At 52.0% G+C, this 12,534-nt stretch overlaps 1 protein-coding gene across 1 annotated transcript in view; it reads left to right on the forward strand.

The window, feature by feature from the left end:
• Positions 1-836: 836 nt before the first annotated feature.
• LOC119387643 (neuroligin-3) overlaps positions 837-12,534 on the forward strand; it is a 249,646-nt gene continuing 237,948 nt past the window's right edge. Inside the window, exons 1-2 of the mRNA XM_037655105.2 lie at positions 837-1,338; positions 1,745-2,653. Coding sequence (XP_037511033.1) covers positions 2,462-2,653 — 192 coding nt within the window. The 5' untranslated portion in view covers positions 837-1,338; positions 1,745-2,461. The remainder of the gene's footprint in view (positions 1,339-1,744; positions 2,654-12,534) is intronic.

Raw genomic sequence — 12,534 nt, forward strand, 5'->3', positions numbered from 1 at the left:
ATACTCCGATGGCCGGTGAAAAAAATTGGCGCTAATGGGCCACTAAAGGACCCCGCAAGAGTGCGTGCTCAGCTTCTCCTTATGCATGAGGTCGTCTCACTTCTTTTGGAGGCGGATTAACGGGCACGCCTATTTTGCCAGCTGTCATTTATCTCCGATGCTGCAGCTTGAGCGAAAAGAGGGACGCTTTCGGTTTCTCGCTGTGCCGCCTGCTTTGCAAGCCCTGGCGTTCTCGATCTTTACTAAAAGAAAATACGCGTCTGCCCACAGCATTCTTTTCTTGCCATCGTCACCCGTTGAGCGATAACACGCCGTTCGTCTCGTCGCCTTTCCAGGCCTTCACGTCGCTCCCTTAAAGCCCTGCGCCCGTCTTTCTATGGGGCCCGAAGATGCCAGGGAGTGAAGTGACAGTGAACGTGCTCCGAGGGAAGGTAGCCATCGCGTCGGGGCTACGTGTGCCGCCAGCTCTTTAGAAAAGACTTGCCCCCGCGCGCTGCCTCCTGCCTGCCGCCGCTGACGAAGAAGGCGACGAGGGAGGTGAGGTTTGCGCATGAGCCGTGTGCCTGGCGTCCCCTTCGCTTCCTCACAACGAGCGCGCGCCGAGAGGCGCAACTGTGTGGCGGGAGGGGATGAGGCTGGGCGAGAGGGGATGCTGCGATTGGGAAGCGGACGGGAGCTCCTCTTTCCTTCTCTCCCCTCGCTTTCCCTTTTCGGAGGAGCGAGACTCCCTCGGCTCCCGTAAAGGGAAACCGAGGAAGGGGAGTTGGGTAAGGGGAGCCCCCCTGCGGCCTCCTGCGCAGTGAGCGGCGGCGGCGGCGGCGGCCGACGGCGGGAGAGGAAAGGAGGCCGTGAGGGGTCTGGCGGCGACTCGCTGGCGCTCCGCACTCGGACGAGGCGCCGCCAGAGGCGTTTTCTCGGGACCCGCCGAGGTGTGTGCGTGCTCCTGCCAACCGCGGCTCTTCGTCGTTCAAGACTTCGTAACTCGACCGTTGTTCGCGCCTTCCATCCGCGTTATATATATCTTATTTGAAATCTTCGATCCGTGCCGAGGGAAACAATCGCGCCTACTCGGAGTTTTACGTAATTCAGTTAGCCGGACGCGGTTCGCGCGCGTGTGACGCGCTTCTGCGGTGCGCTCTCTGGATCAGTACACCGTGCATCGACTGTTTCCACCGTGGCACCTCGTATACTGCAAGTGTGTACCGGAATATTATGTAGAGCTTCGTGGAGACGGCGTCGTGGCGGTGTGATTTGGAAAGCATGATGCGCGCTATAACTGTGGTCGCCGGGAAATGCGATATCGGCGCCGGACGACGCTGGGCCTGTTAGCATAATTGGGTAATCTGGTGTGCTTTACGTCAATCTGTTGTAGCTTGCTTCGCGCTTGCCCCTTCCTAATTTTGGCTTCAGTTAAATACTTCACACATGTGTAAAATACCGGTGTTGTTAACCGCACGAGAAGTTCAGGCAGAGATTCTTGTTTCCTTTCTCTTTTTTGCTTGTTAAATTACTAGAAGACGTCACGCTCTTGCAGCAAGTTATTGATGCTTTTAATGCTGATACAATCAAATAATTCTCTCAAGAAATAACGGCTTAGTTGTGTTGTGTGCTCAAGATATTATATTGATTACAACGCAAGCCTTTTTTCGACTCGTGTTACCATTGTCAAAACACTTCCCCTTTTTCAGTGGCAGTGGAATGAGCGGTATTAAATTCGGAAACATATTTTTCTCCTTTTAAATAGGCTGGCCCGTGGAAGACATGGAATACAGCGACACTCATCGGATTTGGCTCAAGTCGCCCAGGACTCCTTCTTTGTCGTGGACTGAGATGCGGCCGTTCCACCGCATGTAGAGGTGTAAGTGTTCCATACCGGCATTCACAGTGATTTACCGCACTATGGCACTCGAAGAACATTACCGGCTGTCAGCAAGTCACCGCGACCGGCAACTTTTCTGTTGTCTCGAGTCAATGTGTGCTTTCGCTGCCGTGCCGCCTTGACAGAGCCGACATAAAGCAATAGAAAGGCAACCGAATATTGTCGAAACTTCTGCGAAAGACATTACTAATGACAGAAAATCAACGATAGTAAAGCAGGCTGATACAAATTGACAAAAAAAAAACCCAGTCGGCGTTTTACATACTGTATAGGACAAACGGAACGTGGTAAGGAAAGCCGTCATGTGCCTGATGTCGTGGGTTCGCGCTTGCCTCGCGTTGTCGCTGCTGGTGTTAGCTACGGCGGTGGGTGCGGCCGATGCCACACCAACGTCTACAAGTCGTCCCAGCCCCCGCGTGGTACGGACAAAGTACGGCCAATTGCGGGGCAAGCTCATCACGCTGGGATCTCGGTTCGGCACCCACTTGCCTCCCGTCGAAGCGTTCATGGGCGTGCCGTACGTGAGCCCACCGCTGGGCACGCTACGCTTCATGCCTCCAGTGAACTCCCCGCACTGGGACGATGTGCGCGCAGCGGATACGCCGGGCCCCGCGTGCCCGCAGCGGCTGCCGGAGTTTCTGCGCAACGAGTCGTCGCCGGCCGGAGTTCGCATGCCGCCCGGCCGTCTCGAGCAGCTGCGGAGGCTGGCGCGAGCCGCCTTGCTCAACACCAGCGAGGACTGCCTGCATCTCAACATCTACACTCCAGCGTCAGGTACGTCACACCTCTCCTACTGTTTGGTTCGTATGTGGTGTGGCCATGCCGCTTCTCATTTCTAAGTGTGATGTTGCTGATTGCGGTACACATACTGCGTCGCCTCCTCGACCTGCAGCAATGTAGCGTCTGTACGATGCGCAATACGAAAGCGCTATCGGTATTTTTGAGAACTACACACCTTAAAGAAACTTCATGAACAACTCTTCTGTGTGTGTGTATAGGGTGGGGTGGGTACTGTACGTGTTATTTGTGTGTGCGTGTGATCATAGAATATACCATAGTCAACATCCGATACCAGGAGTAGCAAGCCAGGTGGTGATCGACGCTAGCATCGGCGGGGTAATCATTAAATAAATTGTTATCTATCGCTTATCTTGTGTAGCCTAAAGAGGCAAATACATGTTTGTACTCCGCTCAGCAATAGCATGCATTCGAGTAATTCCGCTACATAGTCATTTTTATTACCGTCTTGTGTAGGTAAGACCATATTGTTTGCTGCAGTCCTAACTTTGTGTTATGGACATTCTAGCGCATTCGTCAATTTCTGTTTTTGCGTGCACATCACAAATGAAGTCAGTTCTTTTCTTCGTTTAACCAACAGTACGTATACAGCAGTTTAGCAGTGTACGCGTATGCAGACGCATATACTTGCAGGTGCATCAGTTTGCCTCATCTTTCTATGTTTTAAAAACACTCGGTTATCGATTCTGGGAAGCGTTGCTATTCGGTTCCTTCAAAGTCTTGTCCTAGATTTAGTGACCCTGTTCGTGATGTCTAAATGCACCGTCGATAAATATGCCGTGCATATCTAAAATTGGTTCCGCGTGGTTGCCGCCTTTACGTGGTTGCTTAGCGCTTGAATGCGGTTCATGCTCCTCCGCCGCCTTCGTTTCGTGCAGTAAATATAGGCACGCCGTTGCCTTGTAGTCCAACGGCACCTGGTCGTAAGGCTAGTGCCAGGCACATGAATCCCTACTTAGGAAATTAGAAATTGCTTGTTGATTTGCTACCGGCTATGCATAGTCTTTGTGGCCGTTTGGGTGCAATAAACACAAAAGGAAAATCTGCTTCTCTCAGATCCTGCGCACAATACCATTCGGAGTGATTGCTTATATGAAGCTTGCAATTTCTTCAGCTGGAATATCTAAACGAACATACAGACGAAGAATCTTAAGCAGCAATAAAATTCTAAATAGTGCTAGATAATATGTATCGCATCACCGCCCATGTAATCCCAGTGGAAATTACGTAGAAATATTACATTGGCTTCGAGTGATCAAACCAAGCCAGTGGGCACTTAGTCTACCCGCAGTCTCGCATCGATATCACCTTTAAATGAAGTCGGAATGGTGGGAAATGACACGGTGAGTGTTTCCTGCATTTATACTAGACGCGCATGCCTTAAGGTGGGTTAGCGCGATAATATGCCCGAGGCCGTCCTTCCAATAACTACTGTAGCAAAAATGTTTAAAAATAGGTGGAATGATTTGCAATTCATAATATTAGAGCGACGCAGGGACGGATGACTGTGAGGCAAAAAAGAATGTACCTCCCGCTATTCTACTGTCGTCAAATGAAGAGTAAAAATACGAAGTAAATTAAATCGAATTTCATTGCTACCAAGCAGCGTTCGCAACAGACTCAATAAATCTCGGTATGGGTCCTTTACGTAAAAGCTTTCCGAGAAGTCTGCAGTTTAGTATATAATAATAATAATAATAATAATAATAATAATAATAATAATAATAATAATAATAATAATAATAATAATAATAATAATAATAATAATAATAAATAGAAGCTGCCTTTCGAAGTAATATACATGGCAATGAAATAATGAATTCTGCACATAACTTCTTCTCATAACCTAGAACTGACTTTTTGAGCAGGCGACCATGACGTGTAGCCAAACGCGTGTATCTTACATAACGAGATTCTAGATATTTGCTTATGCTCTACTACGTTGCTAACAACACATTTAAGAAACACGCACGTAAGAGTAGTGCACAGTAACATTTATGTCCAATGTCAGCAGTTATCGTCACGAACATTTTTGTTCCTTTACGTTTTTGTTGCGTCGTTATTTGCTTGTTGAAATCTAGTTGTGTTATGTTATATACGCCCGACCTGGCAAAACATAAACTGGTTTTTATTTTGCTCCCCATTCCTGTGTCCATGTTTCTTTACTGCGTTTTCTTTTTCTAGTAACGTGCTATCGCATTAAAAAGTATGAAGATTCACGAACTAATTTTTTTGTAGTTCCCCGTCCATATTCGCAAGGAGCTCAGCTACCTGGTTCAGACTGTTCGCCCCTAATTACAAACGGTACGTGTACAATGGAGCGCAAACCAGAAGCCACCCTTCCCACTCGCCGCATTGTACATTTTTTCTTTAAATAAATGAGACTATCGAACGCTTGTAAGTCTTATGGGGACAACCACCGTCACCTGGATAGTAACAGGTGGTGCCAGTGAGCTGAAGAATGAATACTGCTTAGTCTGCATGTATCTGTCCGTGCATATAACTTTCAGGGCGTTCTTTCGTAATACGATTTCGATCTCTTCCTCTGTTATGCATCACTCTTATACGCTTTGAAAGGATTGTAGCGGCCGGGAATGTCGGCTGCCGGAGGCAGCGAGAAAAGAGACGTGAAGCTGGTTTGGAGTTGCAGGGCAAGACTGTTTATTTCCACTCCGTGCGAGTGACGAGAGCTCCCCTCGACGAGGGAGAGAAGGAGGCACCCCCGCATTCTTCTACAAGAAAGAGGAAAAAGGGGGCCCCCGAGCGAGCAGACGCAGCATGCCGCCGGTGCTAATTCCCGGAGCCGGCCCCGACAACACGTTGTTCCCCGAACACGGAGGAGGAGGCGCTGGCGCCGCGCGTAGGCGAGCTGTCGACGGCCGGCTGCAGACGGGATAGAAAAGAATGCGGTGGTGCTGAGCAGCTTCCGCTACAAAGGCTCCCCCCCTAGATTGCGGAGCTTTTAAAGAAGGACAGCAGTTACGGGCTGAATAGTGAAAGGTCACAGTCCAATGGTTAGCACTGAAATCGTACGTGAGAGGCTGCTTGAATGGAAACCTCAATATGAGCAGGCTTGGCGCGGTCAACGGCGACGACTTCTCGTTTCCCCCGCACGTCGATTGCGATGGTTTTGTTAGTACGTCCCAAAACTTTGAATGGGCCATCGTACGGCGGAGTAAGGGGCGGCTTCGTTGCGTCGTGTCGCACGAACACATGGGTAGCAGAGTCCATGTCAGGAAAAGTGAAAACTTTCCTGTTGCGGGCGATGCGAGGTGCTGTTGGCCTGAGTTGCGCGAGCCATGCGCGCAGCTTCTCGATGTGATCGGAGGCCGTTGGGGCGAAAGGTGTCTGGTCGGAGAAGAATTCTCCCGGGAGGCGCACTGTTGAGCCGTAGACCATTTCCGCTGCGCTGAAGCCGAGGTCTTCCTTCACCGTTGAGCGTAGGCCAAGAAGAACGAGCGGGAGCTTCTCCACCCAGTGCTGGCGGTCGAGTTTTGCTGCCAGTGCGGCTTTGAGTTGCCGGTGGAAGCGCTCAACCATTCCGTTGCTGGCGGGGTGGTAGGCGGTTGTATGCTGCAGCTTCGTGCCAAGGAGCGTTGAAAGTGCGGAAAAGAGGTTGCTCTGGAATTGCCGTCCCCGGTCAGTTGTTATGCGGGCGGGGCAGCCAAAGCGGGACACCCATGTTTGAATGAAGGCCTGCGCGACGGTCTCAGCTGATATGTCCGCAATTGGTATAGCTTCGGGCCACCGGCTGTACCTGTCGATGCATGTGAGCAGGTACCTAAATCCTTGGCAGGGCGGTAGTGGTCCCACGAGGTCGAGGTGAACGTGGTCAAACCGCGACTCAGGAGTCCGAAATTCCTGTAGTGCAGCCCGATTGTGGCGAGTCACTTTCACTTGCTGACACGTTTCACATGTCCGAGCCCATCGTCGCACGTCCGCGTTGACTCCGGGCCAAACGAAGCGTTGCGTTATCAGCCGCTGGGTGGCGCGGACACCTGGGTGGCTGATGGAGTGGAAAGTGTTGAATACCACTCGGCGAAAGTTCAGTGGGACGAAAGGTCGTGGTGCTGCCTGGGAGGTATCGCAGGTTATCGTGCTCTGCACGTAGGGAAGTGCAACCTCCGAGAGCACGAGTGAAGATCCCCCTCCCTTCAGTCTTGTCAACTCGGGTCGTCCCGCTGAGCTGCGGCCATGGCTTCGAAGTCCAGGACTTCTGTGCCGGAAGCGTTGACGCGAGACAAGGCGTCAGCTGCTTCGTTTTCGACCCCGGGAACGTGGCGGATGTCTGTAGAAAACTCGGAGATGAATGAGAGCTGACGGATCTCTCGTTCTGAGTAGGAGGAACTGTTGTTTTTGAATACGTAGGTGAGGGGCTTGTGGTCTGTCAAGATGTAGAACTCACGGCCTTCGAGGAAGTAGCGGAAATGCTTAATGGAACAATAGATTGCGAGCATCTCCCTTCCAAAAGTGCTGTACCGTGCTTCTGCAGGCTTCAGACGTTTCGAAAAGAAGCCCAGTGGCTTCCACTGGGCGCCCTCCTGTTGCTGCAGCACTGCTCCGACCGATGTGGAGGAAGCGTCCACCATGAGGCGTGTAGGAGCTTCAGGCCGTGGATGAATGAGGAGGGTAGCCGCGGCTAGCTCGTCCTTAGCTTTCTGGAAAGCGTTCTGGTGTTCGTCAGACCAACAAAATTCTGGTGCCTTTTGGTCGTCTCGGCGCAGCAGGTCGGTCAATGGCTGGAGCACTCGAGCACAAGACGGAATGAAGCGCCGGTGGAAGTTTAAGAGCCCGAGGAACTCCCTCAGCTTGCGAAAAGATGTTGGAGCTGGAAACTTCTTGACGGATTCCACCCTCGATTCCAATGGCATAATGCCCTCAGCAGTGATGTGGTGGCCGAGGAAGTTGAGCGCCTCTACTCCAAACACGCACTTTTGAGGTTTCAACACCAGACCGTGCTCATCCAAACGCTGAAAGAGCTGGCGGAGGTGCTCTTCGTGCTCCGCAGGCGTTCTGCTGGCCACCAAAATGTCATCCAGGTAGACAAAGATGAAAGGAAGACCCCGGGTGACTTCATCCATGAACCTTTGAAAGGTCTGTGCGGCATTTTTCAAGCCGTAGGGCATGCGGACAAACTCAAACAGGCCGAACGGAGTTGTTATGGCTGTTTTTGGTATGTCCTGCGGTTCGACGGGGATTTGGTGGTATGCCGCTACAAGGTCGATCTTGCTGTATATTTTCGTACCTGCCAGCCGCGCGCTGAAATCGTGAATGTGTGGCAGAGGATACTGGTCCGGCGTTGTCGATGCGTTCAAGGCTCTGTAATCACCACACGGGCGCCAATCGTCGTCCTTAGGCACCATGTGTAGCGGCGATGAATGGTTGCTAGACGAAGGGCGAACAATTCCCAGCTGCAGCATGTGCTCGAACTCCCTGCGTGCAGCTTGAAGCCTTTTGCTGGACAGCCGTCGTGGCCGGGCGGTGACTGGCGGCCCGGTGGTGACGATGTGGTGAGTCACGTTATGTTTCACCGGCTGTTCCGTGTTGCGGGGCTTGGTGAGCGAGGGGAATTCGGCCAGGACGTGGTGGTAGGCTGATACTGGCTGGAAGGCGCAGATGCCAGATGAGCAGATGTTTGACTCCAAACCACGTACTTTGAGGGATGTGTTGTTATCCTTGAGGCAACGGTCACGTACGCTCACATCCAGGTTGAAGTGGCTGAGAAAATCTGCTCCGAGTATGGCGAAATTAACATCCGCCACCACGAAGACCCAGCGAAACAGGCGCCTGAGTCCGACGTCTATTGTCAGCGAGCGGAAGCCGTACGTAGCGATGGCAGTGTTGTTCACTGCCTGCAGCGACGATGTGTTCTTGCTACGTCGGCGATCCTCGGGGGTTGCCGGGACAATAGAGATTTCGGCTCCCGTGTCGACTAGCAGGCGCGAGTTGCTTACGCGGTCGACTACGAAAAACAGGCGGCTGGGTGGAGGGCCGATGTCGTAAGCCGCCGTTAACGACTGGCCGGAGCGTTTCCCGGAAACGAGCAAGGTTGAGTGCAGCGGCTAGCACCCGTGCCGAAACGACGGTGGTACCAGCAAACTCCGTCCTGTGTATCTCGTGCATGGCTTCTCTGGGAAGAGCTTGGGTGTCTTGAAGGGGATCGGTTGCGTCGTTGCTCGTCCTGTTGGGGAGCGCCAGATAGCACAAGTTTCTGCATGGTCTCGGTAAGGTGTTGCAGTTTCTCCTCAAGGCGCGACAGTCGATCTGGTTGCTCATGTGTTCTTGCAGCAGCTATGGGCGCAAAGGTTGGAGTTGAGTATTCCGTGATGCGATCGGCAAGTTGCGCTAGTTGATCAAGGGACGTCTCATTTGAACCCGCGAGAACCACGCGCACCGACTGGGGGCAGCCGTTGCAGGAAAAGTTCACGAAGAAGTGGGAGCTGGCCGTCCTGACGCGCGTGCACACCGAGTAGTTGCCGCATACGGTGCAGCAGTTGGGAAGGTCGTTGGTCGCCCAGCTCTTCGCGACACAAGAGCTGCTGCAGTCTGCTTTCTTCAGGCGCCTCGAGGCGGTCCAGCACCGTCTTTTTGAGGGTGTCATATTGTTCTTGCGCGGGGGGTGAAACCAAAATGTCGTCGATAGCGTCGGCGATTTCGGGGGGCAGGGCTGCGACGACGTGAAGATATTTTGTCGACTGCGAGGTGATATGCCGGAGCTGAAAACGGGCCTCCACTTGGCTGAACCAAACTCTTGGATTTTTCGGCCAAAAATTTGGTAGCTTCAGTTCTGTGGCGATGACCGCAGGCGTGGAGGCAGCAGCGTTGTCGTCGGAGCTCATCGCGGCGTGTTCGTTGAAGCGTTCGGGTCACCAATTTTGTAGCGGCCGGGAATGTCGGCTGCCGGAGGCAGCGAGAAAAGAGACGTGAAGCTGGTTTGGAGTTGCAGGGCAAGACTGTTTATTTCCACTCCGTGCGAGTGACGAGAGCTCCCCTCGACGAGGGAGAGAAGGAGGCACCCCCGCATTCTTCTACAAGAAAGAGGAAAAAGGGGGCCCCCGAGCGAGCAGACGCAGCATGCCGCCGGTGCTAATTCCCGGAGCCGGCCCCGACAACACGTTGTTCCCCGAACACGGAGGAGGAGGCGCTGGCGCCGCGCGTAGGCGAGCTGTCGACGGCCGGCTGCAGACGGGATAGAAAAGAATGCGGTGGTGCTGAGCAGCTTCCGCTACAGGATCTACGATTCTCGGCCATGCAGCTAAATGGCAGGTCGTTTGGGTATCTTAGGGTCCCACGTTCATTTTGTCCATCCTTCCGTCTTACCTAATTCTACATTGTCCGTACGCTACTTGTCGCACTTGCTTATTTCTGGCGTTGCGTTTGAAGACCTTCTGTTGTCCCACGGTGCTACGCCGCCTTCCATCCTGACGCGTGAGTGCACCGAGCTGTGCTGCCTAGGAAGCTCTCTCTGCAGATTCAGTTCGCGCTGGCGGCGAGATGGGGCGCCAGTGGTCCTATTCTGAGGCTCTGGAGCGGCGAGCCGGCCTTGTATCTGCGGCGCCCGCCTACAAGACAAGTGCGCCTAGGAGTACTTGTAGTCGCAATCGTTCAAGACATGGAATACACTTGCTTCTTATGGTCACCGAAAAACGCTCGATAGGCTGCGTGAAATTCGACAGGGACGACATATCTTTAGAAGGCGAAGTTGCGCAGGGTCGTGAAGCTGAGTCATACCAACGGGGGGACGTTGTTATAATAACCTCTTTAGAGAAACATTTTACATGCGTTGCTCACAGTCAATAACATGACCGGGTTCTGCTTGAAGTTGTCGTGTGATCTAGCTTTCATCGCACAGAGTTCTTAGTTGTAGCTATATCACCAGCTCTGTCGGCAGGCGGGAGATAACAATCGGCACGAATCAAGGAAAGAATATAAGCAGTAGTTATCGAGACAGAGAAAGAGGGGAGAAATGAAGGAAAGGAGGAGAGGTCCACTTGATTTTGGCCAGTTTGCTAACCTATAACTGCGGAAACGAATGAGAGGTAAATGAGAGAGTGAGAGAGAGACAGAGCATCTGTCCAGAGGATTCACGATTCACATGCATAGTACAGCGCAGCTGCAGACGAGAAATCAAGTCGTTGCTTTGAAGTATTGCATAAGGACGCTTATAGCTATCTGAACTGATGAGCCTTGAGGGCAAAATCCCGTCTTTTCTTGACACTGCTGTGAAACATCGCTCGTAGCCATGCGATAGTACCGCCACACCCGTTCACACTTGCTCATTTGTTTCAGATATTTTTTTTACATCGTCTTTGCTCCAAGTATATTCTTGTATTAAATTGGAGGGGCGCTTACATGCGTTGGCAGCTTTCAGTTCCTCATGTTTGTTAATGCATGTAACTGCTGTTGAAAACTCGCGCTAATTTAGTACTGGCGCTCAAGATGGCGAGTGGCTTAGGACACTCTTATGTGGCCTGGCAAAACTATTGATCCCTGTTACTGCAACACAACGTCAAAGTATTGCTGTCTCTGTGAAATACTGCTAACGCGTACGGGCCAAGCTAAGGAGTACCAGCCTTCTTCGAAAGTCTCATTATGTTGCTTTTTGCCCTCTTGTGCCCTTTCTTGTTCGTATATATCAATAAAAAGGTCACGCGAACACGTCATTGAGTCTCAGTTGCTGAGCCCAGGATGAATGTGGCATACTGAAGCCTCGGAACCGTAAGACAGGCGATTATCTCAGTGTAATCCATTACGTAGACAACCATGGAGCAAGGTTCCCGTTCATGTTCGCGAGGAGCTCAGGTCACAGGTTCTGGCTATTCATCCCCTAATTACAAAGAGTATGTGTGCCTTGGAGCGCAAAGCAGAAGCCACCCTTCACACAACCCGCAAAGTATATTTTCTCGTTAAAGGGCCCCTCACCAGGTTTGATAATTTTGAGTTAACGAGCGCAATGCATACATTGGGCGTTCACGATCGCGTCTGCCAAAACTTGCAAGGCTACACGCCGCGGAAATGGGTCAAATTTCAAGGTGAACGCTGCTTGCCCTTCCTCTCGCGGGCGCGCGCTTTAGAGAATGAGGGGATGACGTACATGAGAAAATGGCCCTACGTAGATGGTAGTGCTGTGACGTCTCTCCTCTACGTAGACGACTGTGCTCTGACGTCGCCAACAGTAGCACGTGACACTGCGATAATTATTTGACACGACATGGGTAGTTTTGTAGTTTGTTGCTTGAATAGATTAATAAAACTTGAGAGAAATAATGAGACACACAAAGGGAATGTGTGCGTCTTTTTCGTTTTTTTGGTGAATTGCAGCGAGATGCGGGGCTAATGTGCCTCCCATTCCCGTGCGTTCGTGTCCCCGCGGTTAGCGCATCGAGCAGACGCCAGCCCTGGAAACGAAAGTAATGTTCTGGCGCGTTCGAGCACTCATTATGCTAATTTATTCTACCGCGTCCAAGTAAACGTTAATGCGGCACTGGCTCATGATACCGCCACTCTCGTGCCCGTACAAATGTCTCAACTTTCATGCTCGTCCCACAGAAATAGGCAGTACACCACAGAGAACGCCGACAAAACGCCCACGGCCACTAGATAAAAAAATTGGCCGCGTATCTGCGTGCTTCGCTGCAAATGTCGTCTAAAGACGATAGAAGAGGCGCTGCGTGAGATATGGGCCATCTGGAAATACGTCGGGAAACATGAGTGCTGTGTTGCGGGCTGGTAGTCCCGGCGCAGCGGCAGGCGAAGACCGGCGGTGACCAACGCGACCGGTGGGGACGCCGGCCAGCCCGAACACGCTGTTTGGCGCGATGCGCCGAAGGAGAAGAAACGTCCGCACTCAACGAGTA

This window comes from Rhipicephalus sanguineus, chromosome 3 (genome assembly GCF_013339695.2).
Source record: "Rhipicephalus sanguineus isolate Rsan-2018 chromosome 3, BIME_Rsan_1.4, whole genome shotgun sequence".
Classification (NCBI taxonomy): Eukaryota; Metazoa; Arthropoda; class Arachnida; order Ixodida; family Ixodidae; genus Rhipicephalus; species Rhipicephalus sanguineus.